The 26,119-nt window shown below is 59.1% G+C and overlaps 4 protein-coding genes across 9 annotated transcripts in view; 2 read left to right on the plus strand and 2 right to left on the minus strand.

Moving 5' to 3' along the window:
• Positions 1-140: 140 nt before the first annotated feature.
• Positions 141-4,362, plus strand: CBX8 (chromobox 8). 2 transcript variants are annotated; one of them, XM_030287196.4, is made up of 5 exons: positions 141-294; positions 652-695; positions 886-951; positions 1,026-1,116; positions 1,279-4,362. In XM_030287196.4, exons 1-5 carry the CDS (start codon positions 226-228, stop codon positions 2,101-2,103), a joined length of 1,095 nt encoding a protein of 364 aa, XP_030143056.2. In that variant the 5' UTR covers positions 141-225; the 3' UTR covers positions 2,104-4,362. The 2 variants fall into 2 exon arrangements, with proteins under 2 accessions (XP_030143056.2, XP_030143057.2); XM_030287197.4 differs by having other exon boundaries at positions 1,050-1,116.
• A 932-nt stretch (positions 4,363-5,294) lies between these two features.
• CBX2 (chromobox 2) lies at positions 5,295-13,414 on the minus strand. Its single transcript, XM_030287096.4, has 5 exons — positions 12,673-13,414; positions 12,548-12,591; positions 11,942-12,007; positions 10,475-10,544; positions 5,295-10,227 (listed from the first exon to the last, which is right to left on the minus strand). The coding sequence occupies exons 1-5, from the start codon at positions 12,742-12,744 to the stop codon at positions 8,887-8,889; spliced, it is 1,593 nt and encodes a 530-aa protein (XP_030142956.4). The 5' UTR covers positions 12,745-13,414; the 3' UTR covers positions 5,295-8,886.
• Positions 13,415-13,433: 19 nt separating this feature from the next.
• The window catches only part of RBFOX3 (RNA binding fox-1 homolog 3), a 133,552-nt gene continuing 120,866 nt past the window's right edge, over positions 13,434-26,119 (plus strand). For 2 of the 4 annotated variants that reach the window (XM_072936999.1, XM_072937005.1), the window contains exon 1: positions 13,470-13,711. The gene's annotated coding sequence lies outside the window, so the exon portion shown is untranslated. Of the gene's footprint in view, positions 13,712-26,119 lie in introns of all 4 variants that reach the window. The other 2 variants (XM_030287088.4, XM_030287078.4) reach the window with 2 other exon arrangements.
• On the minus strand, positions 18,553-24,241 carry ENPP7 (ectonucleotide pyrophosphatase/phosphodiesterase 7). Of its 2 annotated transcripts, none has more exons than XM_072936993.1 (6): positions 23,972-24,241; positions 22,608-22,753; positions 21,203-21,823; positions 20,393-20,657; positions 19,736-19,833; positions 18,553-19,345 (listed from the first exon to the last, which is right to left on the minus strand). In XM_072936993.1, exons 1-5 carry the CDS (start codon positions 24,216-24,218, stop codon positions 19,745-19,747), a joined length of 1,368 nt encoding a protein of 455 aa, XP_072793094.1. In that variant the 5' UTR covers positions 24,219-24,241; the 3' UTR covers positions 18,553-19,345; positions 19,736-19,744. The 2 variants fall into 2 exon arrangements, with proteins under 2 accessions (XP_072793094.1, XP_072793093.1); XM_072936992.1 differs by having other exon boundaries at positions 18,553-19,452.

Consider the following 26,119-nt stretch of genomic DNA (forward strand, 5'->3'; position numbering starts at 1 on the left):
CTCGGTGGGCGTGGCGATGGGCGTGGCTTGAGGCCCCGCCCCCGCCGATCGGGACGCGGCGCACGTCGGCGGGCGGGGCGCGGCGCGGCCAATGCGGCGCGGGCGGAATATTCCACCCGGCTCCGGCGCGGCGCGCGCGGGGGGGGCGCGGTGACGTCAGCGGGCGGAGTATTATGGTCTGGGCTGCGCCGGGGCCGCCCCTGCGCTGCGAGCGGCCGCGTAAACATGGAGCTCTCGGCCGTCGGGGAGCGCGTCTTCGCGGCCGAGGCCCTGCTCAAGCGCCGCATCCGCAAAGTAGGTGCCCCCCCGGTGCTACCCCGCCGCGCCCCCGCCGCCCCGCACCCCGGCCCCGGCCCGCTGGGGGCGGCTCTGCCTCCCCCCGCCGCGGGGCGGGCTCCGCTCCGCCGCTCCCGCCCTCCGCGCCCCGCGCCCGGGGGGGGCGGTGTTAAATCCGCGCCCGGGGGGTGTGTGCGTGTGTGAAATCCGCGTTATTTTTCATTGTTGCGTCCCCCCCACCCCGCTGCACCCCCGCCTCGTGTTCCGCTCCCTGCCCGGGGCGTTGCGGGGGGACCTTTGTTGCGGGGCGGTTTGTCGCGGTTTGTCGCGGGTTTCAGTCCACGCGTATTTATTTCCCTCGCTTCCCATCCGCAGGGCCGCATGGAATATCTGGTCAAATGGAAGGGCTGGTCGCAGAAGTAAGTCGCCCGTGGGGCCGCGGGGGGCTGCAGCAGGGGCCGGGAGAATGCTGGCTGCACCCCCTGCTCTCCCTTTGTGCCGCAACGAGAACCTCTGTGCCCCTGTTTTTTATTTTATTTGTCTTGCTCCCTCCTGGCTCCTTATTCTGTTCCCTCTCTCGGTCCTGTCTTCCCCCCCCCCCACCCCCAGGTACAGCACTTGGGAACCTGAGGAGAACATCCTGGATGCCCGGCTGCTCGCAGCCTTCGAGGAGAGGTACAAGGCCTTTACTAGCTGTAGCAGTTGCACTTGTAAATATGTTGCTGTCTTGTAGCTATGCTGAATTGAAGCTTTGGTTCTTTTAACACCTCTAGGGAGCGAGAAATGGAGCTTTACGGGCCCAAAAAGCGAGGCCCCAAGCCCAAAACCTTCTTGCTAAAGGTAAGGAGGCAAGAGCCAGCGCGCGAGGGCGGCGGGCCAGAACAGGGGTCCCTCCCCGGCCCCCTCGGAGGATGCTCCCCTCTAAGGTGGCCTCTGTAAGTTGCAATTACACAGCCGGATGGCAGGATAATAAAGTCACCGGGTGATTTATCTTCTTTGCAGGCCCAGGCAAAAGCCAAAGCCAAAACCTATGAATTCCGCAGTGACTCTTCCAGGGGGATCCGGGTGCCGTATCCTGGCAGGTCCCCCCAGGAGCTGGGCTCCACGTCTCGGGCTAGGGAAGGACTGAGAAACATAGCCCTGGCCCCCCAGGGCAGCTCCAGCAGCAGCACCCCCAAGGCAGACGGCATCCGGGACCGGGTGATCCGCGTGGAAGAGAAACCCGGAGAGACCCCCAAAAAGAGAGGCCCAAAGCCCAGGAAGGAGCTTTACAAGGACCTTGCAGAGACTCTGGATGCCTCCAAGAGGAAACTGGGGGACCCTGGGGACAAGGTGGGGGACTACCTGAAGGCCAGGAAGATGGAGGAGGCGGCGGCGGGGGCAGCCAAGTTTGGCTCGGGACACAGCGTGATCCAGCTGGCCCGGCGGCAGGAGCCCGACCTGCCCGGCGCCCTGCCCGGCCCCAACCGCGCCGAGGCGGGGGCCGACACCTTCCCCCCGCGCCTGGCCAAGCACCGGGCGGACTTTCTGGACCCCAAGGGGCAGGGGGGGCTGGAACCCGGTGGGCCCAAGCTCCTGCACGGCGCCGTGAGCCCGGGGGCCGTGGGCAGCCTGTACCGTGACGGCGTGGGGGGCCCGGCGGGGCGGCCCTCGCTCATCGCCAGGATCCCCGTCTCCAGGATCCTGGGGGACCCCGAGGAGGAGTCCTGGAGCCCCTCTCTCAACAACCTGGAGAAGGTGGTGGTAACTGATGTGACCTCTAACTTTTTGACCGTCACCATCAAGGAGAGCAGCACGGACCAAGGATTCTTTAAGGAGAAGCGATGAGTTTGGTGGAGGTGGTGCTGGGGTTTTCTTCAGTCAGATCCAGACAAAAGCTTGGTAGAGCTTGGTGGGCCTCTCCTTTTTTTTTTTTCTTTTTTTTTTTTATGCTCCTTTTTTTTTTCCCTTAATTTTTTTTCTTTTGTTTTTGGTCCTGGAGAGAATTTAGAAACTGTCCTAAATTCATTAAGTCATTCTTTTGTTTTGTTTTTTTTTTTCACGTCTTACATTTCGTTGGAAAGATTATCTCTAGAGTTATATTTTCTATTAGATGTAAATATGTTATTTAAGAAAAAATGCTTATATATATATCTATATATATATATTTCAACTCTGAGTTGTTTTATTTAAATGGAGACAACAGTGACTGCTCAGTTGCTCCTAGAAAGGACAATAAAACTGAGAACTAACAAGTTCACTCATCTGCCGCAGGAGCCGGTGTACATAACAGTGTTCATAGCTAAGTATGTGCTGGGTTTTTTTAACTATTATTTTTCATATGATGCTATGGATGGTGGAGGGGGACGTGTTGCTCCCTCGGAGGGCGAAGTGCCCGGATTTCTTGATTGTGATTTAAGGTGTTGCTTGTACAATCAAGTGTGCTGTGTCCAGGACTGTTGCCCTTGACAGTTGACGTGAGCACTTGAATTCACAGTGTTGTAGGGGATGGGGTGTTTCCAGTCTAACAAAAAAAAGTCATGTTGCTACAAAGTCGGGCGGGGAAAAGCAGAAACCCATAAAAAGGCTAAAAGTGTTGGAGTATTAACTTGAATTCCCTTTTCTTGCGGAGGGGAGGAGTTTGTGTGTGTAAAGTTCCTGAGGGGTGATACTGAAATGCACTTTAATAGAGTTGTCGTAGCAGTTGTGGGAGATGGGACTGAGCTGAGGATATCTGTTTTCATTTTGTCTGGTCACTTGATTCTGTTCCCCTACCCACTAAAAACACCCCAACAAAACCCCCCTCTGTTTACATTCTTGAAATGCCAGAGAGGTTGGGGAGGGAACATCTCACTGCCCATATTTAGTTACTTTATTCTGCTACAGAAAGTGGATTATTATTATTATTTTTATTTCCATCCCCAGTTTACTTCAGACTGTTGGAAGACTCCTGATAAAGTGTGTTGTAATATCCACATCCCTGACAAATCCCAGGGTCACCTTTATGCATTCAGAGACAGTAAATCCTTCCCTTTCCTTACGGTGGTTAAACAATAGCCAAGAGGCAAAATATTCCCGTGCGGGGCAGCCCCGCCGCCTTGGGTGGATTTTGTGCTGGATTTGCCCGTGGGATTCCTCCCAGGGCTGGGATCCAGAGCTGAGATTCCTCCCTGGCTGGGGTAGGGAGGGTCCTGGGGCTCTGGCTGGGGGCTGGGGGTGCCCCCGCTCCGCTGCTCCCCCAGCTTGGCCAGCGCTTACAGGGGAGGGAGCCTGGCCCGGCTGTGGCTTGGCTGGGGGGAGCAGGTGGCCCTGTCCTCACGCCTTGCTCTGGGCATCAGTCGGATGGAAGCACAAGCCCGGCAGTGCCTGAGGGCTGGGACCGAGCCAGGGCCCCTTGTCCCTGAAATCCTGAAGGCCCCTGGCCCAGGGAGCTCACATGGGCTGAGGGAAGGGGCTGGGCAAGGGGCATCTCTGCTGCAGGGCCCTCGGGCAGCTTCACCTTGCCTGGTTCCCTTCCCCATCCTTCTTTTGGGGGACCCATGAGGTGCCCGGCAGGATGCTGGATTGGCTGTGCAAAGGGAGCCATCGTGTCTGACAGTTCCCAGTTTGTTTTTCCTTTCTTCTTTATTTTTTTTTTTTTTAACATATTTTGTAAAATTGAGGTTTTTAACTTGGTTTGTACGAAGAGCTGATGTGTTGGTTCTGGTGCTGACACGGGGCCGCGGGTGTTTTTGGAGGATGAGGAGGGGGTTGAGCTGTTTGTGCTCCTGCTGCTGCCGAGGCTGGAGGATCCTTCCCTCTGCAAAGAGCTCCGAGCTGCTCCTGCCCCGCTGGGGCTTCACTCCAGCGCCGTGTCCGTGTGTCCAACACACCTGGAGCAAACCGTACCTGTGGGTGTATCTGTGTGTCTGTACATAGCGACGTGTACCCTGCGTGTGTGTGTGTGTGCGGGCGTGTGCGTGTGAATTATTTAAGACTTGTACAAAAACGATTTGGCTAAATCTCAGTCTCAGAAGTGAAGCTTAACTACGTGTCTTCTGCCAGCCGTGAATGTCCATTTGAGACCTGCTTTTTATGTCAGTTTAAATATATACTTTGTAAATAGAACCGTGTCTGGCTTCCCTTTGTGGCCCTGGGGTGCCGGGGAGTACCGCGGGCTGCGCTGCGGCCCCCACGGGGTTGGCGGCCCCTTCCCTGCCGGGGGACAGCCGGGCCGGGACCCGACGGGGCTGGGGGGCAGGCGGAGGCTCCCCGGCCGCGGATGCCTCCCGGGGGCCCCGCGGTGCCCTGAGGTGGCGGCGGCGGCCGCTGTGAGCGGCTCCGGTCCGAGGAACGGCGCCGCCCGGTACCGGCCGGGCCCCGGCGCTGGCCCGGCCCGAGGCGCTCCGCCCTTCCGACGGGGCGGGCGGGCCGCGGCTCGGGCCCGGCCTTTGTGTGGAACGCGCCCGGGCAGCCCGGGCGGGGCTGGGGGGCTCCATGGCTTTTTGAAGCCGTGTCCTCATTAACCTCCTTTTTCTGCTCGGACCCCGCGCCGCGGGAGCTGCCAGCGCCGGGAGGAGCGGGAGGAAGGGCCGCACAATGGCGCCTTTCTCCGCCGGCCCGGCGGGGGGGCCCGTTCACACGGGGCCCCGGGGGTGGGGCCGGGCCGGGGCCGTGCGGGGCTCGGCTCCCGCCCGACGGCCGCACCGACGGCAGCGCCGCCCGCGCCCTTCCGCGGCCGCGCGGCGCCCTCCGCAGGCCAGGCCGGCCCGGGCCCGGGCCCGGAGGGGCGGGCGGAGGTACCCGAGCTCCGATCACGGTGCAGCGGCAGCTCCAGCCGCAGCGCAGCCCGGGGCCGGGAGGGAGCCCCGCGGGGAAAGCGGTGCGGTTCCCCCGCTCCGGTTCCCCGGCTCCGTTTGCAGCCTCGCACATCCCCAGCCCGGAGCCCCGCCACATCCCGAGCGGGGACACGGTGCCGCGGAGAGGGGCCGGCCCCAGGCGGTGCCCAGGGTAGGGAGGGGGACGGGAGCTCTCCCGGAGCAGTGACCACACGAGGCTGAAAAGTTTAAAAAAATATTTATTGATATGCTAGAAAAGAAGTGTGGAAAAGTCATACAAAACCCCCCACCCGACGTAACCATTTCCTAGTGTTTTCCTGCAAATAAATTAAAAGCAGCCTAGAGCTGGGGGGCTACGCTAGCGTTAGTGTCCAGGAACACTGGAAATCTGCGCAAGGAACGCAGGCAAGGGGCTGGGAGGGACCGGGGTGCTGCGTGGGGAGCTGCTCCTGCTGCCACAGCACTCATGCCTTCCCAGGGCAATAACATCCCCGACTTTTGTTCTCAGAAAATAAAAGCAAACAAACAGCTGCAGTTTAAAGCAATTATAAGTGTCATACAGGACAGATTTGGCTCTCTCTTTAATTAAAACGTACAAATCAGAGCACTGACTGGCACAAGTTATGAGAACAATTGTTTGTTTTCACCTATCTCAAATCTCTGTCAGTAAAACCTTTCTCCTGGCTCTGGAGCCCATCACACACAGCTCAGAAACTCAAACCAAACCCCTAAACTATCTCCATCCCTCCCTGTACTCCTGTTTTGGTTTTTTTTGGTACGAAATATATATATATAAAAATAGACTCAGGTTTCTCAGGATGATGGCTGAATCAGCCACCTCTTCCAGTCCAATGGAAAACAACAAGGATGCTTAACCAGATCATGCCTGGGGAAAATATCCATTCACCATACAAATACCACAGGACTTTCCACATCGGAAACCCCTTAGAAAATGACAAGTGGCAAACCTTTAATTGCCTGTCTGACACCAGGCTGAACATGCCAACCCATAGCAGCAAACTCAAAAAAAAAAAAAGAAAAAGGAATAAAAAAAGGTAGAACTTGAATCCTAATGGTACATAACCAGGGTCTGCACCAACCAGGGGTCTTCCAACCCCTGTCCACCAAAGATTCCAGCAAATTACTCACAGGATGTGTCTTTGGGAAGCAAACCCCAGTGGGAGCCGTGCATTCAACCCCCCCAGCTGCTGGGAGAGCCAAGATCCTAGAGCACCAAGTGAGAAAGGGGCTGGGGAAGAAATGTAGAGTGAGACGGCCAGAAAAAAATCCTGGATTATCATTTTCACCATCGTTAGACCTTTGGAATTGAACCAGCTGGTGAGCAAAAGGCACAATAGCAACTGGTGACAGCAGAGTGCTGTGCTGCTAGAGGGGACACGCCTGGGCAGGCTGGGGATGGAGGGGGCTGCCCGCTGTTGGGATCTGTGGCCCCTTTGCCTGAGCAGGAGGCAGGAGCCCGGCCCTGCAGGGAGAAACCCGTGGGAGCTGAGACAGTGGCTCTGGAGAGCAGTGGGCTCAGAGCTGCTGTGCAGCCAGCACTTCACCTGCTGTCACAGCCCAGCTCCTGCCCCGCTCCTGGGGCCTGGCCCCTCCTTGGAGCATCTTCAGATGATTTTCTCCCCCTTGGAGAAACCAATCCACATATCCTATTGCTGCAGGCAAGAGCATCCCTGCCAGGCCAGCTTCCCTCATGGGGCATTGCTCAGCAGGGCTCTGCACGACAGCCGGTGTCCCACTGGGGACCAGGACACCTCTCCCCACTGGTGTCACTGCGTCCCCAGGACCCTGCGACCACCCTGCTTTGCATAGGCACAAACCTGTCGTGGGAGCGGTGCCACAGACAAGGCTGAGATAAGGACAGTCCGAAAGGCACATTGTTATCAGTTTGGATTCGCAAAGGCCAAGTAGCAAACATTTGGTGTGAGGCTGAGAGCGTCACCCCCATGCTCCCAGAGTCCTGGATCCTTCTCCCAAAGCACTGGCACCCCCAGCACAGAGCACAGCACACACCGTGCCCGGGGCACTGCTTTCTGCTGACACAGGCCAATGCTTCCTCGGGGCTCGTTTGGCAAAGTTCCAGTAGAAGGCAAAATGCACAGCCTGTGACGTTTTGGCATCACCTGAGAATGACCCCACTGTCAGCCAGCGGCAGCAGCCATGACCACAAGTACCTGCACCCCCAGTTTGTTCCTGTGCATGAAGATGCTGAGTGGCCCTGGCAGGGGCAAAGAGAAACGCTCGCCCTGGTGCCAGGTCAGTCACCTGGGGACCCCCTAAGCAGTGACCTGCTGGTCAGGTGGAGGGACAGCGGAACCACGCAGGGGAGTGGGCAGCTGCCAGCTGTTCATCACCTCCGAGAAGAGGACTCGGCATCAGCGGAATGAAAATGACCTCAAATGCTACTAAACTCTGCCTGAACTGCAGCTAATTTTGGCTTCTAGAATTCTGCAATAGGGAAAACACTGCAGCAGAAAAGCCGTTACTGGTTGCCATTACAAGCCAAAAGGAACACCCCAGCTGCTGGGATAGCCAGGGGAAGGTGAATGGCTGCTCGAGTGCTCCAGTTCCTTGGGCAACACCAGCCTAAGGTACCCACTGGCCTAAGCCCTTCTCCCTCTCCTCTCCTGTCCCACCACTCCAGACCACCTATGCAGGTGGCCTTGACCGACTTCTGAGCATTCTGGAGAATGCTGATCATGGATGATCAGGGTGACTCCAACCCAGGGAGCAGCAGTCACAGGTGTCCTGGCAGCCCCAGCACCAACCTACCTGCTGCCAGAAGGGCTCACACATTCTACAAGGCTTAAAAAGTATTCCCCAGCTCAGTCTCTGTGAGTGCCTGGAACCTGCTGAGCAGGAGGTGCAGATGCTGGCAATGCCAGGATGAGGCAGAGGAGCGGAGTGGAGGTTCCCTGGGCTGCCCAGAAATTCACGTTCTTCTGGAGGTCAAGTCATGCAGAGAAGCTGGTGAATCTTGCTGGCTCTCAAGGCAGGACTTTCCTCCAGCAGAAAGGAAACACCCTCCAAAAAACGCACCTCTGCCACCTGTACTGTTAGTGGCATCCAGGACTTAACCTGTCTTAGACTGGGGTTATTTCTCTCCCTCATGAAAAAAAAAATTCCTTAAGAAAAAATGTAAACAATATTTCCCTATCAGCTGGAAACCCCAACAGAAACGCTGTGGGTTTCCCATCATTGGAAATGACCTCACCCAGGGGGGCGGCTGGGCTGAGTGTACCCTGAAAAACCCCCGAACGCAGCTGCCCCCCACAGCCCCGAGGGCTGGGAGCAGCAGCTGTCTCATTTGGATTGACTTGCAGTTCCCCATGGCCCACAGACAGACCACAGAAAGCCCAGAGGAGGATCTCCCAGTCCTCCCCCAGGTGTAAGGCTGTCCCGTGGCAGCTCCACAACCCCCATGGCCAGTGGGCTGCAGACCTTGGCATCTGCTGTTTCAAAGCAAAGAGACCTGCGCGCAGTGAAGCCTGGCTCGAAACTGGAGAGCCTGACACCCCAGCAGCACCGGTGCCCCGCTCCCAGAGAATGGCACCAACCACCCCACGTGGGGCACGGCTCCAGAAGAGGATGGAGAGAAGCCAGGGAGGAAATCAGGACCCGCTGGCAGTTTGGAGCAGGTTTCACTGCGTTATTGGTTCAGCCTTTCCAGACACGCGTTCCAGCAGGTCTCACGAGGGCGCCGCGTTTGCTTGAAGAAAAAAACACCTGATGGAAGAGCTGGGCAAAGGCGAGGGTGAGGCTGAAGGACCCTCTCCCTCCTCTTACACTCCTGGGCTCAGTATTGCCGCAGGTTGAAAAACCCGACGCTGGTGGGGGACTCCTTGACCGTCACTGTGATCAGGTTAGCGGTGACATCGGTGACAAAGACGTGCTCAATCAGGCTGCGAGTGGGTTTCCAGTCCTGGCTGGTCTGGATGGAGACAGACATGTTCTGACCCACACCTGGGAGGGAAGCTGAATCCCGGTCTGAATCTGAGCTGGTGTCCTCGCCTGTGCTCACTTCGGACAGGGTGGAGGCTTTGCGGCTCTCGGTGGCCGCGTGTCCCTCTGGAGCACCACCTTTGGCCGAGTCCCTGTCACCCGCCCGCTGTGTCTGCTTCTTGCTCTTGCCTCCGTCCCCCCCTGGGAGCGCAGCAGCACTGGCAGCGTTCAGCCCAGCCCCTGCTGCGCCGCCCTTGGCACCGCCGCCGCCCTTGGCACCGGCCACACTGCCACCAGAGCCCTTGGCCAGGGAGCCGCAGAGGTGCCGGGGGAGGCTGCTCCCGCTGGCCGCGCTCGGCCCGTTTTTGACACTCTGCAGGTTCAGAGCCTGGAGGTTCAGCTCCTGGCTGGAGGCCGGCTGGATGCTGGCCCCCGACGAGCTCGACGGTGCCTTGCTGCCGTTGGGCAGCATCTGGCCTCCAGCAGCAAACCCCGATTTCTGCTCTCCTCCGACACTGCTGCCGGAAGCCTTCGCAGTTTTGGGTCCCTGTGTGTTCAGCCCCAGCTCCCCAGAGCCTTTCTGGCTCCTCATTTTCAAGTCCAGCCCTAAGCTGCCCTTACTGGCTGCCTGTGCCTTCAGCGCCAGCCTGCCCAGGGCCGAGCTCTCGGCTGCGGCCTGGCTCTGGGACATCCTGTTCATGTAGTGCACGATGGAGCTCTGCCAGCTGATGGCCTGGCTGGGGCTCGCTGAGCCGCTCTTCATCATGTTGGGCAGGTTTTCCACTGCTGACCCCCCTGAGCTGAGCCCAGCCAAGGTGCCTGGTGGATCCTTCAGCACAGCCATGCCCGAGCCCTGTGTGCTGTGCTGGGGCTGCAGCTTCCCCACCAGCTTGGCACTGCCCCCCACCTCCTTCCGGGACGTTTTCAGCACCTTTGTCAGGTTCACAGTCCTTCGAGCCGCTTTCTGCTCTGGGGGAAGAGGTTTCCGGCCACGCTTCTTCCTGGAAGCGTCTTTCATGTCGGGCTTGGCCACCAGGATCTGAGCTTTCTTCTGCGGCACTGGGTGCGTTTCTCTGCCGCGAGGACCTCTCTTTGCTTCCAGATCACTTTCATCCTCTTCCTCAGAAGAGGAGGAAGAGGAGGATGTGGAGGAAGAGGAGCTACTTGACTTAGCTTTCGCAGGCATCTCTGGTTCCTGCAAAGCAACAGAGACGGGGAGAGTTAACAGCAATGACAAAGGAACGGTTATGGGCAATACAAACCCTCCAGGGTGGCCTGGCCAGGGACCTCAGACATGCCCAGGTTCTCTCTCTGTGTAGCTGATCTTCAGGGATCCATCAGCTGACAAGATGAGTTGTGTGCTCGAGGCCACCCCCAAGCCCCGGTACCCTCCAAGGCCAGAGCCCCTCCAGAGCTGCCTACCCCACCCTGCTGGGACTCACCACGTTCTTCCTGGGCCTGCCCCGGGGCCGCTTGCCCCTCTTCCGATTCTGCACTTCTTTTTCATGTTCCCTGGAGGAAACAAGGATTAAGGATGATGTTTACAGGGAAATAAAAAACATCTGGGGGAACTGAGGCAGCCAGGTAGTGGCTGGAGAGCATCCCTGACTGCACCAGCAACATCCCTGCAGCTTCCAGCAGTCAGTGATGGAGCACGTGGTGTTACCCTTCCTAAACCTGTGCCTTTTCCAGCTCCTGGTGAGATTTGCTGTTTTCCTGGCACAAGGGGATCAGGCAAAGGGAAGCATCTGTCCCCACCCCTGCTAAGCCTTGCCTTGGTTATGCTCCTGCTGTACTCGTTTCCTATTTCTGTTTCAATGGGATGGTGTTTAGATGTAACACATCCAGCTGATTAAACACCATCCTGTCTGCACACTCAACATCAGATCCTATTCTTTAAAAAAAATGATCAAGAAACCAGACATAATTGAATCCTATCATAAACTTTGATGATTTTTATTATTACTATGTCAAAGTACTTGGCAGCACTATGTCTGCCACAGCCAGCTGGCTACCCTCTGCTCTGTGAGGGATTCCTGGGGTGCAGGGGCTGTGGAACCATCGCTGTTCTCAGCCTGGCTCCAGGCAGGAGCATGGACCTGACAGGACAGACACCATTTTGTTCTGCCATCCAGGTTGCTCAGCCTGGAGAAGGCTTTAGGGAGACTTCAGAGCATCTTCCAGTACTTAAAGAGGCTCCGAGAGAGCTGGGGAGGGACTTTGGACAAGGGCCTGGAGTAACAGGATACAGGGAATGGCTTCCAACTGACTGAGGGCAGGGTTAGATGGCATATTAAGAAGAAATTCTTCCCTGACAGGATGGTTGAGGCCCTGGCACAGGCTGCCCAAAGCAGCTGTGGCTGCCCCATCCATGGTAATGTCTAAGGTCAGGTTGGACAGCACTTGGAGCAACCTTGGGATAGTGGAAATGATGGGGTGGATTGGGAAGAACTTGAAGATCCTTCCTAATCCAAACCATTCTCTACTATTTTCTCACAGCTATTATTTCCCTCACCCTCCCAGAGGTTCACCCTCCACAAGATTTGCTTTAATGCCTCACAAGCCGAGGCACCATCTCCCCCCAGGGGTCTACTGCCACCCCCCAAGCACAGCCAAGGTCCCTGAGCCCTGGAGGGAACAGGGAGCCCCAGGTCTGTGCCGGGCACTGCCCCGTTCCCCTGGAGCACCCAGAGCTCTGCTGGGCCAGAAACCCTCGGCGTGTCTGGCCAGGGCAGAGCCCTTCTAGGTAGACCTGGACCGACCGTGACTCCGGGACAAACAAAAGGGCCCGGCCACAAAGGGCCCCGCCAGCTCCAGGCGGTTGTTTCCAACGGCTTCCACCACACGTGCAGCCAATTAGAAGTTAATTGACTTTACAGTTTGCTTAGAAACATTTAGAGTTTGCTCACTTCTTTTGGAAAGCCAGGAGCAGCCGGGGGTCCAGGATGTTCTCCTCAGGCTCCCAGCTGTTGTGCCTGCAACAGAGGACACGCACCGGTGAGAGCAGGGGGCCGGACCCCCCCTCGCCGCTCCGGCACCGGGGGCTTCCCCCGGGACACCGCGGGCCGGCACGGACCGGGGCACGTCGGTACCGGGGGCCGGCACAGGCGGGGGGCGGGCAGGGGAGAGGGGCCGGGGGAGGGAGATGGGGAAGGGGGCGGCCACGCCGCCGCGGGGCGAGGCGAGTCCCGCGCATCCCGGGGGAGCTCCGGTTTCAGCTGAGCGGGCGAGGGGCGCGGGGCCGCCACTACCGGGGGGGTGCGGCGACTCCGGGGGGGGCTGCACCGGCCCGAGGAGGGGGGAGCGGAGCCCCACGCGGTGGCGGGGAGGGCCCGGCCGCGGCCGCGCTTATTTGTAAACAAAAGGAGCGGCACTACCCAAACAAAAGCGGCCGGGCGGGCGGTACCCGCGCCTCGCAGCGCAGCCCGCTCCGCTCCGCATGGCTCCGCCATCCGCGCAGCCCCGCACCGCGCCCCGCACCGCTCCGCGCCCCGCACCGCTCCCGCCCCGCTCACTTGGAGGACCAGCCTCGCCACTTGACCAGGTACTCCAGCTTGCCCTGCGAAGAGAGACGGGAGAGGGGCGTTAGCGGCGGCGAGGGGCGCGGGGAGAGCAGGGCTGCGGGGCCGGCGGGTCCCACCTTGCGGAGCCGCTTGCTGAGGATGCACTCGGCGGCGAAGACCTGCTCTCCCACGCTGCTCAGCTCCTCCATGGCCCCGGCCCCGCGCACACCCCCGCGCACTCACACACAAGGGGAGCCCCCGGGCGCGCCCCCGACGGCGGCCGCGCGCGCTCCGACCCCCCCAGACCCACGCGCGCCCCCCGGCACAATACGGCGGAGGGGCGGGCGGGGGGTCCCCAAATTCCCCGCCGGCCAATGGGGAGCAGGGGGCGGGGCGATCCGGCGTGGGGGGTGGGGGGAGGCATTGTCTGTGTGCGACCCCTCCTCTTCCTCCCGCGCGGGGGCGGCCGCAGCCCGGCCGGAGCGGGGACAATGGGGTGGCCCGGCCCGGGCTTTGTTTGCCCGGGCCGCGCAGGGGCTTCCCCGGCCGGTTCCGCGGGGCACCCCCCGGTCCGACCCCGCCAGAGGTTCTTGCTGCGGGGAGCCGGGCTCCGAGTCCCCTGCCCGGGGTCCCTCCTGGGGACAAAGCACCCCGGGACTGGGGCAGCCGGCGCCGGTCCCCGCCGGTCCCCGCCGGGCCGGAACAGGAGGCAGCAGCACCGGCACGTTTTAGTTCTAAAATAGTTGATTATAATAGAATAAAAGATTTCCCGGGGGGGGTAGGCCGGTTGTGAGCCTCGCGCGGTGCCGGCTCGCAGCTCGGTACCGCCCGGCCCACGATCCCTCCCGAGCCGCACTACCGGGGGTGCGGCGGCACCGCACGCACCGAGGCGTGCGGGGCTGCGTGAGGAGCTGCTGCACGGCGGGTGTGCGCTGTGGGCGTGGAAGGATGAAATATGGTGCTTTACAGGCATGGAAGAAGATGAGTCAGCACCTCAGGGAGTTCTCCTCCGCGGGCCCGGAGCCTGCCGTTAACCGGGCGGGAGCCGCAGGGATATGAATTGCCGTCGCCCCGGCGCCTGGGTGCCCGCGGCGCGCAGGGACTGAGCAGGAGCCGGACGGGCCATGGGGTGTCCTGCGTGGGGCCTCGCCCGCACCCCGGGCACTGCCGTCTCCGGTAAGCGATGCCGGGTTTAGCGATGCCGCGTTTGGCGATGCCGGGGTTAGAAGAGCATTTGGAGCGGCGGCGGGCGTGTTGGGCTGTCCCCGCTGCGGGGGAAATGTCACCACGGGGGACCCTCTGTACGAGGCAATGGAGACTGGGGGGAGCGGGGCTGCCTCGGGCGCTGCGGGATGTGGACGTGCCTGGGGTGCGGGGTTGATGCCAGGGGGCTGGCCGGGGTCGGGCGCAGTCACCTTTCATTGTTTTCTGTGACAATTACCGTGGCCGTTCGCTGATGAGAAGAGCTATAGGAGCGTTTTTTAGCCGAAGGTGACACAGAACTGTAACAGCGCCGCACTTTTTGTTTGAGTTCATTTACCTTCTGCCAGCTCGGCTCTTTGTGTGTGACACCCCCGAGATTTTGGAGCAAGCCCTGTGTGACCTCCCCGAGCCGTGTGCCTGAGCCGTGCACGGCCAGCCCGGTGCTGTGGGTGCAGCCCGAGGGACGAGGAGCCCTGGGGCTCTCCTGGCTGCGGGGATTCGCCTCTGAGAGACGACCCCTGTTGGGAATGAGCTCTGATTTGGATGATGCTGGGTGAGCTCCTCTCCCAGGCGCCCCTCAGTGCTGCTGTTCCTGTGCTCCCCACAGGGATGCAGGGCTAGGCTCGCTGTTCTCTCCCTTTCTGGGGCTGAGAAGGGGAGCTGGTGTGAGTGGAGAGGCTCCATCCGCTGTCGGCTGGGCTGGCGAGGGGCTGGGGCTCAGAAGTGGGAGCAGCCCTTGGCATTTGTGTCTCCTTAGGGACCACAGCGTTTGTGCGGCTGTGCCATCAGCACTGTCCCTGGTCCCTTGTGGGGACTCTGAATGATCCCTAATGCTGCTCAGCTCCTACGTCACATGTCCTGTTCCTGCTGAGTGTGGAAAGGACCGTGCTGCTCCCTGGGCTGGAAATCTCCTTTCTTCTCCCTGGGGTTTACTGAAAACTGGTCCTGGGCAAGCCCTGGGCTGCCGTGGGCTCCGTGCCTTTCACCCCTGGCAGAGTGGGGTACCCCAGGGCTTCTGGGATGTCCTTTTCCCTCTTGGTCAGCCAGAGGAGACCATCCCAGCCCTGGAGCTTACCTGGGCACTGCTGGTTGGAGCCGCCGCAGGGGCTGCCCGCTGGGGCTGCTGACTGGGGTAGGACGAGATGCTCCCCTGCTGCTGCCAAAGCTGTGGCTCCACCTGTGAGTGCCTTTTTCATGAATTCCGTGTTTCCCATCCCTGACAGGGACTTCACCTTCCTGGAGAAACTCAGGAACATGCACTGAATAAGTTGGCCCCATGCTCCCACCAAGCAAAGTGACAGCGGGGCCAATAAATTCACCAATCACCATGAAAATCATCATCATCTTAAAAATGAGAGTCAGACCCCCGAACTAGTCTGATGGACCATGATTTTGTAGCTTTCCCCAAGTACTCCAGGCATCCCAGGAATGCCGTGCTCCTGTGTTGTGTCTGTGGCAGGGGCTGTCAGGCTGAAGTGGGGGTTTGGTGGTGAAGGAAAGGATGGGGATGATCCCAGTCCCCTTTGCATGTTGAGGGCAAAAGGGTTTGTGCTGCTTCCCGGACTGGAAATCTGTGTTCTGTACCCAGGGGTTTACTGGGAATGGTTCAGGTCACCCCTGAGCTGCTGTGGGCTCGGTGCTCCGTGCCCATCGTGCCAGGCTGAGGGAGGGACACGGCTGCTTCCCGGGCCCTTGGGCAGCAGGGAGCCCTGGTGGGTGCAGGGTGGGGGTCAGGGTCCGGGGAGATCCGGGCCGGGGGGGTTCCCACAGAGGCCCCGGCCTTTGTGTGGGTGCCGCGGGACCCCCATGGCAGTGGTGACGGGGTGCCTGAGGGGGTGCGGGATGTCACAGGGTGATGCTGGGGCCAGCCCAGGGAACAGCCGGGCCATGGTGGCCATGTTTGCTGCGGGCAAATGGTGGCCGTTGTCCCCAAGGCATCAGCCAATCAAAGCACAGAGATCTGCATCTCATTTGGGTACCGCAGCCGGGTCTGGAGCTGAGCAGCGCCCAGGATGGGGTGGCGGGGACCGCGTGGTGTCTGGGGCTTGTGACACTGTGCGGGAGTCAGAGGGACACGTGCCACCCCAGACCAGGCATTTTGGGAGGCAGCGGTGTCCCCACACACCGTGTGCCATAAATAAATACGTGTCCTTGTATGTTTGTTGTTATGTTCCCATCCCGGAGTGGCTGGGACCCCTGGGCAGCGAGCAGCTTCCCAGTGCAGGAAAAAGAAAAGGAAGCAAATGGTGTGGAAATGCATGGCAAATCGGGATGCAATACACAGCGGGGCTCTCCCTGCTGCCTGACCCCCAGCCCGGGGAGGGGGGCAGTGGGGAATGAATTACGTGGGGATGGGAGGGCGGGAGGAGACGCGGGGATCCGGCAGCCGCCGTGTCCGTGCAAGGCCAGGCTGGGCTTTGGCCTTTGTCATCGGGAAATGTTTGGTGAAAATGTCCTACACTGCCAATGCACGAGGTGTGAGGAGCAACGGGAAAGGCTGGGAAAGGCTCGAAGGAGATGCAAAATGCGACAGGTTTGGGTTTTCCTTGGGAGAGGCTGAGCTAGAGATGGCTCCGGGGCTGGGGAGCAGGAGCCGGTGTGGGTTCGGTGTGTCTGTGGGGTTAAAACTCGCACCCAGAGCAGGGAGATCCTGCTCACCTCTTCTGGCCTGGCACATCAAAGCATCCCTCAGCCCGGGACATGTAGTCAGGGCCAGGAGGGGATCGTGACGTTCCGGTGTGTGGTGGATCCTCCAGGGCATCCCTTGGAGGGTCCCGGTGCATGTGGTGCCGCTGGAGCTGCGGTGGGTGCCGGGGGTGGTTCCCCGGCTTTGTCTCTCGGGACGAGGAGCAGATCCTCTCCCGGGAGCCACCGGATGGCCCCGGGCCGGCGGCGGCGCTGGGCAGGGCCGGTGCCTGCGGGCGCCGCGGCTTTGGGGAGATGCTCCGGGCCGGGCTTTTACCGGGAGCCGCTTCCCCCGCCCGTGCCGGGAGCCCGGGGGCGCTGAGCGCGGCTCGGGAGCCCTCGGCCGCCGTCTGCCGGTACTGCACCGGGACACCGGGACATTGCGACACCGGGACACCGGGACACCGGGACATTGCGACACCGGGACACCGCCACACCGGGACACCGGGTCATTGCCACACCGGGACACCGGGACACCGGGACACCGGGACACCGGGACATTGCGACACCGGGACACCGCCGCACCGGGACACCGGGTCATTGCCACACCGGGACACCGCCACACCGGGACACCGGCAGGGCGGGCGCCAGCGGGAGATGGGTACGGGGGATGGAAGAACAGGAGCGGCTCTTGGGCCAGGGTGGGGGATCCCGCAGCTCCCCCGTGCTCAGAATCCCGGGGCTCGGGGGATGGTCCGTGTGGAAATGCAGCTGCATCAAGTGCTGTGACCAGGGTGCTGCATCCGGCCACCCCGAGTGGGAACAGCCTCACCGAGGTGTGTCTCGGGCAATCCCTGTGTCTTGAGGGCAGTGGGAACCTTCCTGCAGGGATGTGTCAGGGTTCAGCCTCTCTCCAGGATGGTCCCTTCCTCGCCGTGGATTTTTCTGGCAGAGCTGTCTCACCCAAATGCTGCTGACTGAGTGAGGAACTCAATTCCAGCTCTCAGATGAGGATTTGTGTCAGGAGGTTGGTCACTACAAACTCCATGTTCCCTGTGTGGGTCTGGGAACCAGACCAGCCCTGTGAGCACTGTGGCTTCTCAGTACTTAAAGGCTTATAAAAGAGAGGGAGAGTGGCATTTTACATGGGTGGAGAGACTGATAGGACAGGGAAGTGGTTTTAAACTTCAGAGAGGAGAGATTTAGGTTAAATGTTAGGAAGAAATTTTTCCTTGTGAAGTGCTGAGGCCCTGGCACAGGTGCCCAGAGTAGCTGGGGCTGCCCCTGGATCGCTGGCAGTGCCCAAGGCCAGGCTGGACAGGGCTTGGAGCAGCCTGGGACAGTGGAGGTGTCCCTGCCATGGCAGGGGTGGCACTGGACGGGGTTTAAGGTCCCTTCCAACCTAAACCATTCCATGGGTTTGTGATCCTGCTCTGTACCTGCTGGGCACCCTGGGCATGAGGACAGTCAGAGGCGGTACCAGAGGGTTCTGAGCTCTGCAGGCTCTGCCAGGATCTCCAGGGTGCTGCCCCTGCCGTGGGATGTGCGTGGCTGTGCAGGGGAAGCCCCAAGGTCACCAGCAGGAGAACTGGGAAGATTTCTGTGCACACTCTTATCATTAATATCATTTTCAATGGCGTGCACAGCGCTGGCCACGCTCCCCTTTCAGAGCCTCCCTGCTGCTGCTGCTGCCCTGACCCCCACCCCAGCACAGTTTAAAGCCAAACATTTTCTTCCTGTTTTTCTGAGGGTGCGGCTCTTGTTTCATCTCGTTGGGTGCAGCCGATGCAGCGAGCGAGTCTCTATGGCAACAGATGTTTATCGAGCCCCTGAGATGAGGCACAGGGTTGGGGAAAGGCACCGCAGCATCTGAGAAGGGTCCGGGGGTCCCGGAATGCCGCGCTGGGAGGGCTGGAGGGGGCTGCTGGATGGGAGGGGTCTTGCTCCCTGTCCCCCAAGCCCCAGCCTGGCTGAAGGACCCTGGGCTGCTTCCTGCAGAGGGAGGTTTGGATTTGTACAGGGCCTTTTGCCTCAGCCCTGCTGGGGAGAGCTCCCAGGAGCCTGGCACAGCCAGCCCAGGCTCTGCCAGCTCCTGCTCAGGCACGACAGGGCTGTTTGCTGTGAGCTGGGGGGTCCTGGCCCTGGCACTGCCCCCTTCCAAAACACATCAACGCCCTCCCAGAGCTCAGGTCTCAGCAGTTCTGCTCTGGAGCAGTGCAGCCAGGCCCCTCCTGCCTGCCAGTTTGCTGCTCAGGGCTGCACAGGTGACATTTCCCAGTTTTGTCCACGGCCACAAAGAACAGAAAGACAAGCAGGATGCTGCTGGTAGGGCTCTTGGGGCAGGAGCTGGAGGTGCCGAGTGACTTTGGGACATTTCCCAAAGGGGTTTGGGGCTGGGAGTGCCACGGCCAGCCCTGCACTGTGGCCAGCGGGGTCAAAGAGGCCTCTCTGTGTCCCCGGCAGGTCCAGGCTGAGCAGGTCCACCCTGGGTGGGGCCTGGGGCCTTTCAGGGGCAGCTCCAGCTGAGAACACATGTTAATTAGCTTGGATCCTCAATATCTATCAGCTGTCTCTGCTCCAGACCCACCCTGGAGCTGTTCCACCTCCCGCTTTTGGGGTGATGCAAACAGGGGGTGACCGGGTCAGGCTGGACGTCGGTGCCACCTTCCACAGAAGGGCATCTTCGTGTCCCCCCAGAGCCTGGGAGAGGCTCCTCCTCTGGGGACTCAGCATGCCAGAGGAGCATGGTCAGTAATTCAGAGAGGTTTTGGGAATTCTGTCCCATTCCCTGAGCCTGGGACTGGTTCTCTTTGTGAGCCATGTCCTTCCCCATCTTGCCATGTGTTCTGGAGCTGCTGGAGCTTGGGGGCTGCCAGGACACGGTGCTGCTGCTGCAGCCTGCAGGTATCGGCTGGAGGTGCATTGTGCCAGGGAATTGGATCAGGAGTTACTTGCTCTGGTGGGTCTCTGGACAAATTTGCACTGTGAAGGCAAGTGACAAACTCTGGTCTGGCAGCCACACACGGCCACGTGCAGAGCCACAAACAGCGAAGGGTTTTGTGGTTCCTCGTGCCACGGTCCAGACCTGGCTGCACAAAGAGGACAGAGGGCACAGGACAGGTGGCAGTGGCAGGGTCCAAGAGGGTGCCCACTCCTTCTCTCCACCCCAGCCCATGCCCTGGGCGGTGCCAATGCTGACCCGGGGCAGGGAACACTGACAGTGCTGTCTGAGGTGCGAATGCCCTGCTCTGTTCTGCAGGGAGCGGTTTTGGGGGGCTCCACAGGCAGAGGAAACCGGGGGGGACCGTGCCCAAACGGGGCGGGTGTTTGCCTGGGTGTTTGCCCCTTTCTGGGGTCCGTGGGGTCGGTTACCTGCCGGCGTTAGAAAACTCCTCCCCGGCATCCCAGGAGCGCAGCGAGCCCCAGCACCAGCGGCAGCTCCTTGGCGGGACGGAGAGAAGGGCCCGAACCTGCCGTGCCGGGAGCGGGGTGAGCGCCAGCCCCGCCCCGGGCCGGCACCCACCGGGCACGGGTGACTGTCACCTCCTGCCACCCACTCTGCTCCCTCGGCCCGGCCGGGAGCAGCTCGCCCCGGTGCCGGGGACACGGTGACCTCCGCCCCGTTACCGAGCGCGGCGGGGGTGGGGGGGGCACGGCCCCGGTGCCCCGGAGCCGCCGGCGGGGGCGGGAGCGGCGGCGGCCGCCGGGTGTCGCTGTTCTCACGGGAATCCCGGCGGAGCGGAGCGGAGCGCGCCCGGTGCCCGGTGCCGCTCCCGGTGCTGCTCCCCGTGCCCGGTGCCGCTCCCGGTGCCCATTGCTGCTCCCGGTGCCCATTGCCGCTCCCGGTGCCCATTGCCACTCCCGGTGCTGCCCCCGCTGCATTCCCGGTGCCGCTCCCGGTGCCCATTGCCACTCCCGGTGCTGCCCCCGCTGCATTCCCGGTGCCGCTCCCGGTGCCCATTGCCACTCCCGGTGCTGCTCCCCGTGCCTGCTGCCACTCCCGGTGCCCCCATGACTCCCGATGCTCACCATTGCTGTCATTGTCATCGTCGTTGTCATCGTCGCTGTCCGTGGGTTCCCTCAGCATGGGCTTGGTGACCTCCAGGGAGCCGTCGTGGGGCTCGGGGGTGATGCCCAGCAGCTCGCAGAGGAGGGCGTAGACATGGACGCTCTCAAAGGGCTCCACCACCAGCCCCTTCTTGAAGGCCGGTCCCATGGCACGGAAGATGGTTTTCATGTTCGTGGCCTCGTTGTCAAAACCGTGTTCCCCTTTATTGAACTGGACCTTGTACCTCTGGAGGGGAGAGCAGAGGTGAGCACCCCAGCCCTGCTGCCCCCCGCATGTGCCCACCTCTCCCACCTGCTGCAGCTCCGGGGTTTGAAGGTCTGCTCAGTTCCTTTCCGTTTTGGGAGTTGATCTGTTGGTGTTAAACTCTGCAGAAGCTGGAGGGGCCTCCAGACACCGCTCTCAAGCAATTACATCCTGCAAGTTCCCTCCCTAAATGTGCACATCCAAATTTGGTTGTACTGAGGAGCTTCCAAGGGGAAGCTGCCTGCTGGCCTTGATGCTGGGGTTTCCCTTAAGTCGGGCTGGCAGAGGATGCTGCAGTGGATATTCTGCGTTCATGCAACTCTTACTCCAAGGTTTCTGGATACTTTCTCTTCTCAACAGCAGAGATCTTTACACAAAGAGCTGAAATTTATGTCTGTATGTATGGAGACCAATTAGCACCAAGTGAAAGCACCTAAAGCTGGGTGGGTGCTGGGGTGCTGCTGGAGGGGGAGGAGTGAGAGGCACATCCCAAAGAGCAGTAGGATATGCCTGAGCATACACCTTACCCCGTGGATCACGTAGCCCGGATCACTGTACAACAAAAGCGGGGTGATCCGGGAATGGTTGGCGTAGTGGAACCTCTTTGGAAACTCTTCCTTCTTGTAAACGTGCAGTTTTGGGTGGGCGTTTTTCAGGACTGAGTACACGTGCTCCAATTTCCCTTCTTTTGGCACCAGGAATCCATTGGGTCCATAATCTAGGAGTTCGAAGTCGATGTCTCTGAATGTGAAGTTGCTCACGGTGCGGATGTGAATCTCGTCGGTCTTTAGGACGGTCTCCATGCCGTGGTCAGAGGTGATGATGAGGTTGAGGTTTGATTCCAGGCCGCTCTCCCGGATACGCTGCCTCAAGTAACCGACGGTTCTGTCCACCTGCTTGATCATGTTCTTCCTCTGTGTGGATTCAGGGCCAAACTTGTGTCCTGAGGAGTCTGGCTCCCCAAAGTAGAGCGTGATGAAGTCGAGGTTGTCCACTGTGAACCATTCCATGACAGTGTCGATGCTCTGCCTCCAGTTGGTTTCGTTGCTGTAGTTGAACAACGCGGGTTCCACCAACTTCTTGTACACTTCTTCCCCTCGGTATTTCGCTTTGGTTCCAGGGAAGTGGATGGAGCCTGTCTTCAAGCCCTGTGCGTGGAGGCATTCCATAAACTCACCTGAACTCTCTCGGCAGCATCCTTCCATCTGTCAGTGCAGCCACCTCCTAACACGATTAGTTCATTCACTCCCCAATGTCTGCCTCTGCCTCTAATGAGGTTTTCTTGCTCATTGCCAATTAAAAGTGATTAATTGAAAGCACTGCCTTTGCACCTGGTTCTTCACTGAGTTTTAACACCACTTAAAACTTTGGAACCGGTGACCCATTTGCACCTTGCATGGGCCCTCTGGCTCTTGACCATCATGGCATTAAGGTGTGTTTAATTGAAGTCAGAGGAGCCACTTTGACAGGTAAATGTGGGCAAAGGTCCCGGGCTGGGTTCATGTCCTGCCTCAAAGCCAGATTCAAAGCCTGCTGGGCTTGCTGCAGTTCCCAGGGGAGTGGCCCCTACTGCTGCCACCACCCAGCTGCCCTGGATGTGCCCCGGGCCGTGGGGGCTCCCAGGCTCAGGATGTTCCCTGAGGAGCTGGCTGAGGCTTCTTTAAACAGGAACAGGATAACCTGCTTTATGAATGTCTTAATAAAGCTGAAATGCATCCATTATTTTTTGCTATTTTTAGTAGAATGATCGTAATTATTCCTGCCAGAGTCTGGGGATTTCAGTTTTTTGCTGGTCTAATTAGCCTGATGTTCATAGGGAGGCTGGGATCTCACGGCCACTAGGGATGGTGGCTTGCCTGTAGCTTTTCCTGGGGGGTGGCAGGTTGGATGGGTCTGTGCAGGTCTGTGTGTGTGAGGAGGGGCCACACTTGCCTGTCTCTGGGCAGTGATCCAGATGGGGAGGCTGCCGTTGTCCCACCAGCTGCTTATGCCTTGCGTGGTGTAGTAGGGCAGTTTCACGCCTGTTTTGGTGTCGAACCACATGTTATGGATCACCCCGTGGTTCTCCAGGTACCGCCCTGTGGGAGAGAGGAGAGGAGAGGAGAGGAGGGGGTGAGCCAGGCTTTGCTGGGGGGTCTCACCCCACACTGGGTGTAGAGCTGGCTTTGGGCAGAGGGGACTTTGGCCTCCCCTTCCTACCCTTGCACTCTACCAAGTGGGGTCCCGGGGCAGGGAGGGAGATGCTGGGGGAGTGCTGCTTCCTGTGTGGCTTTGGTGGGTCACCAGCCAGGCACTGGCACCACCTGCAGTTGTTGCTGCCCTCTGGGCACGGGCAGGTTCCCGTTATCCTGGGTTTATCTAATCACATGGTGTTTCACTTGTGCTGTTGTTCGCAGTCTGCGAGGTCAGTGAGCAGAAGTTTCCGTTAGAAGGGAGAGATGCACTTCGACTCTTACATTTTGTGCTATTTTTATTATTCTGGTCCCGAAGACTGCGCAGTCCCTTCTGCACAAGATCCCCATCCTCCCTCATATTGACGCTGCCTCCCTGCTTTTGCCCATCAGCAGATTTCATTAGCATGCTCCACTCTTTTATGCCAAGGTTATTAATTAAAATCTTAAATAAGATTGGTTCCAAAATCGATTCTTCAGGAATTCCCCTGGTGCCCTCCCTTCATCTTGACAATCTCCTCTCAGCATCCACTCTGTCCTCTTCCCGTAGCCTCTCACTTCCCCACATTACAGATTTTGTACTAATCTTCATCTTCTCCATCTTAACTAATGATTTCCCATGTGGCACTGTATCAAATGCACTACTGAAGTCCAGAAAGATTAAATTTAGAGCCTCTCCCTTGTTTAAAAAATAATTTATCTTATCAAAAGAGGCTATCGAGTTGGTCTGGTGTTATTTACCTTTGATAAATACAGGTTCAGTTCATGGAATCCCAGAACGGTTTGAGTTTGGAGGGACCTTAAAAACCGTCCCATTCCACCTCTCTGCCACAGGCAGGGACACCTTCCACCAGACCAGGCTGACTCCAAGCCCTGTCCAGCCTGGCCTTGGACATTTCCAAGGATGGGGAAATCTGTGCCTCACCACCCTCACAGGGAAGAATTTCTTTGTATGTAGTTTAAATCTACCATTTCTGCATCTCCTGCCTTGTCTGCTCTAAAGCTCTGTGTGCTGCTGGGTCTGGGTGGTTTAGGTGCCTCCTGATCTCGTGTCCTTCAGTGGCCCATAAAGCCCTGAGCCTGCCCTGCCCAGCCCCGTGGGGCTCCCGTGGCCGGGGCGCTCACCGGTCAGCAGCGTGAAGTGGCAGGGGCTGGTGAGGGTGATGAAGGCAGGAATCATGTGCTGGGCCTTCACCCCGTCTGCAGCCATGGTGTCCAGGCTGGGGGTGTCCACGTCCTGGTCGTAGTTCCACCGAAAGCCATCAAAGGACACCAGCAGGAGTTTGCTGCGGTTGGGCGCCTGCTGCAGGGGGATGCATCTTCCTAAGGGCAGGGCAGCAAGGAGGAGCCCCAGTGGCAGGAGCATCTTCATGCCCTTGAACGGGAATAGCCCGGGTGCCCTGAGAGCTGGCATTAATACCTGCAGGATGGGACTAAGTTCGGTCCTTATCTAATCTTGCAGTTGCTGATCGGGTGTGTGGCTTCAGCCAGCATTTGTTATCAGGACAAGTGTCTCTTGTTTGTCTTTCTGCAATAGATTATCTTCAAGCTCCTTCTGGGTCAAATGCCAAATCTGCATCTTCCCTCAGCGGTGGTGGTGCTGTTTTGGTGCGTGTGAACAGGGAGGTTGCTGGTGTGGTGGGAGGCTGGGGACCTGCCTCCACAGCCCCCGTCCCTCTCAGCCCACCGTGGTGTCCTGTTCCCACTCCTGGCTCTCGGTGCCCTGCTCTGTGGTCAGCAGTTCAGCCTCAGAAGGCAGCTCACGCCCCAGGACTGCTTGTCTGCCTTGAGATGGAGGCTCAGAGGCGCAGGGAAGGGCTTGGATTCACCCACGGATTTCTAGTGTGGCTTTGTTGAGCTGCTTGCTGGAAAAGGAGGCTCTTCCTTGGATCCTGACCATGCATCAACCTCCAGAGATGGTCCTGAGGGTAAGCACAGCTCTGAGCCCCGTGTCCCACTGTGCTCTGCTGCTCTCCACAGGTGACCCTCATCATACACTGCTGAGCTTCGCTGTATCAGCATCCCATTGTATCTTATCAACGATACAATGGGATCTGCTGGCTTATGGCTTCTCTGGGTTTAATCATTGCTGAGAACTTGTTTCTCAGAAAAACTGAGTTTAAGGATTTTGTAGAGTTACGTAACAGAAGTTGCCTTGGTTCCCTGGGCTCTGACCTCACAACCTCTATGTCTTTGCTGCTCTTCCTCTGCTCAGGTTGCAGATTTATTCCTTGGTGCTTCGCTTCCTAACTGCCTGCCACCCTCTCCTCACCAAGCAGAGCTGTCTCCACCTGGTTTTTCCAGCCCTGTCTGGGGTCATTCTTTGGTGTTTCTCCCCAAGACTGGGCTGGGTAGATGAGTTCTAGGCACATGGGTTTGTTCTTCCTGGATGGAATGACAGCCTCTTCGTAGTCCTGAGCATCTCAAGTATTCCCATCTGGACTGATTTGTCAGGGGCATTGGTGTTCAGTGTGCCTGTTTCCCTGATGTGACGTGGGATAACCTTGCAAGGACACTGTGAGAGGTCCGAGGGTTCCCACCAGGAACCTCGGGGCTGACACCAGCTGGGAGTGCAGCCTTGGGCATTTGCAGGCAGTGGAATGCTGGGCTGGATCCTGCCCTGAGCGCCCAGCCCTGCGATCCGAGCCCTGAGCCAACGCTCCTGCTCAGGGAGGGCGTGGAGAGACACAAGCAGCACTTGTGTCTGCCACCCCACGCTCCACTCCCTCAGCTCAGTGTGCCTCTCTGCCTGCCCAGCACTTTTCTCTGCCAGTCCAGCTCCCTCCTCTCCCAGCCTAACACTGATATTTACTCAAGGAACTATTTTTTATCTACATGTGTTGCCCTGAGTTTGATATTGTCCTTCAGTGAGGACAGAGCGTCCTGGCAGCACTGAGGTTGTAAAGGGCTCATAATAAAGGTGTTATCGCTTGCCAGGTGATAGGACTTTGCATAAATATTCGCCTTGCTCTTCTGAGGTGGGTCACCAAGTCCCTGTGCTGCTGCTAACAGCGTGGGGAAGGTCCTGATAAGGTATCGTGTTCATCGGCTCCTCTGGGAGGGAAGAGATGAGTGAGAAGGAAGTACTGCGCCAATCTCCAAGGGATATCTGATGTCAGGAGTGTTTCAAGGCACGTTTTGATATTGGTATCTGAGGAGCACGAGGCACAGATAAAGAACATCACCTTTGGCCACCCTGCCTTGTGAGCTCCAGCTGATTTTGCACTAACAACGCCCCAGGCGCTGGTTCCTGTGCAGATGTGCCCAAGGGGC

Source organism: Taeniopygia guttata, chromosome 18, assembly GCF_048771995.1.
Source record: "Taeniopygia guttata chromosome 18, bTaeGut7.mat, whole genome shotgun sequence".
Taxonomy (NCBI): domain Eukaryota; kingdom Metazoa; phylum Chordata; class Aves; order Passeriformes; family Estrildidae; genus Taeniopygia; species Taeniopygia guttata.

Excerpts from the sequence above, each read along its gene's own strand:
- CBX8 (XM_030287196.4), top strand. The coding sequence starts at position 226 with ATGGAGCTCTCGGCCGTCGGGGAGCGCGTCTTCGCGGCCGAGGCCCTG. Across the intron at positions 295-651 it reads TCAAGCGCCGCATCCGCAAA|GGCCGCATGGAATATCTGGT; the intron begins GTAGGTGCCCCC and ends TCCCATCCGCAG. Across the intron at positions 1,117-1,278 it reads CCAAAACCTTCTTGCTAAAG|GCCCAGGCAAAAGCCAAAGC; the intron begins GTAAGGAGGCAA and ends TCTTCTTTGCAG.
- CBX2 (XM_030287096.4), bottom strand. The coding sequence starts at position 12,744 with ATGGAGGAGCTGAGCAGCGTGGGAGAGCAGGTCTTCGCCGCCGAGTGC. Across the intron at positions 10,545-11,941 it reads CTCCTGGCTTTCCAAAAGAA|GGAACATGAAAAAGAAGTGC; the intron begins GTGAGCAAACTC and ends TGTTTCCTCCAG. Across the intron at positions 10,228-10,474 it reads GCAGGCCCAGGAAGAACGTG|GAACCAGAGATGCCTGCGAA; the intron begins GTGAGTCCCAGC and ends GTTGCTTTGCAG.
- ENPP7 (XM_072936993.1), bottom strand. The coding sequence starts at position 24,218 with ATGAAGATGCTCCTGCCACTGGGGCTCCTCCTTGCTGCCCTGCCCTTA. Across the intron at positions 20,658-21,202 it reads CGGGCTACGTGATCCACGGG|AGGTACAAGGTCCAGTTCAA; the intron begins GTAAGGTGTATG and ends TCTCCCCTCCAG. Across the intron at positions 19,834-20,392 it reads CGATGACAATGACAGCAATG|GTTCGGGCCCTTCTCTCCGT; the intron begins GTGAGCATCGGG and ends CCGGCACGGCAG.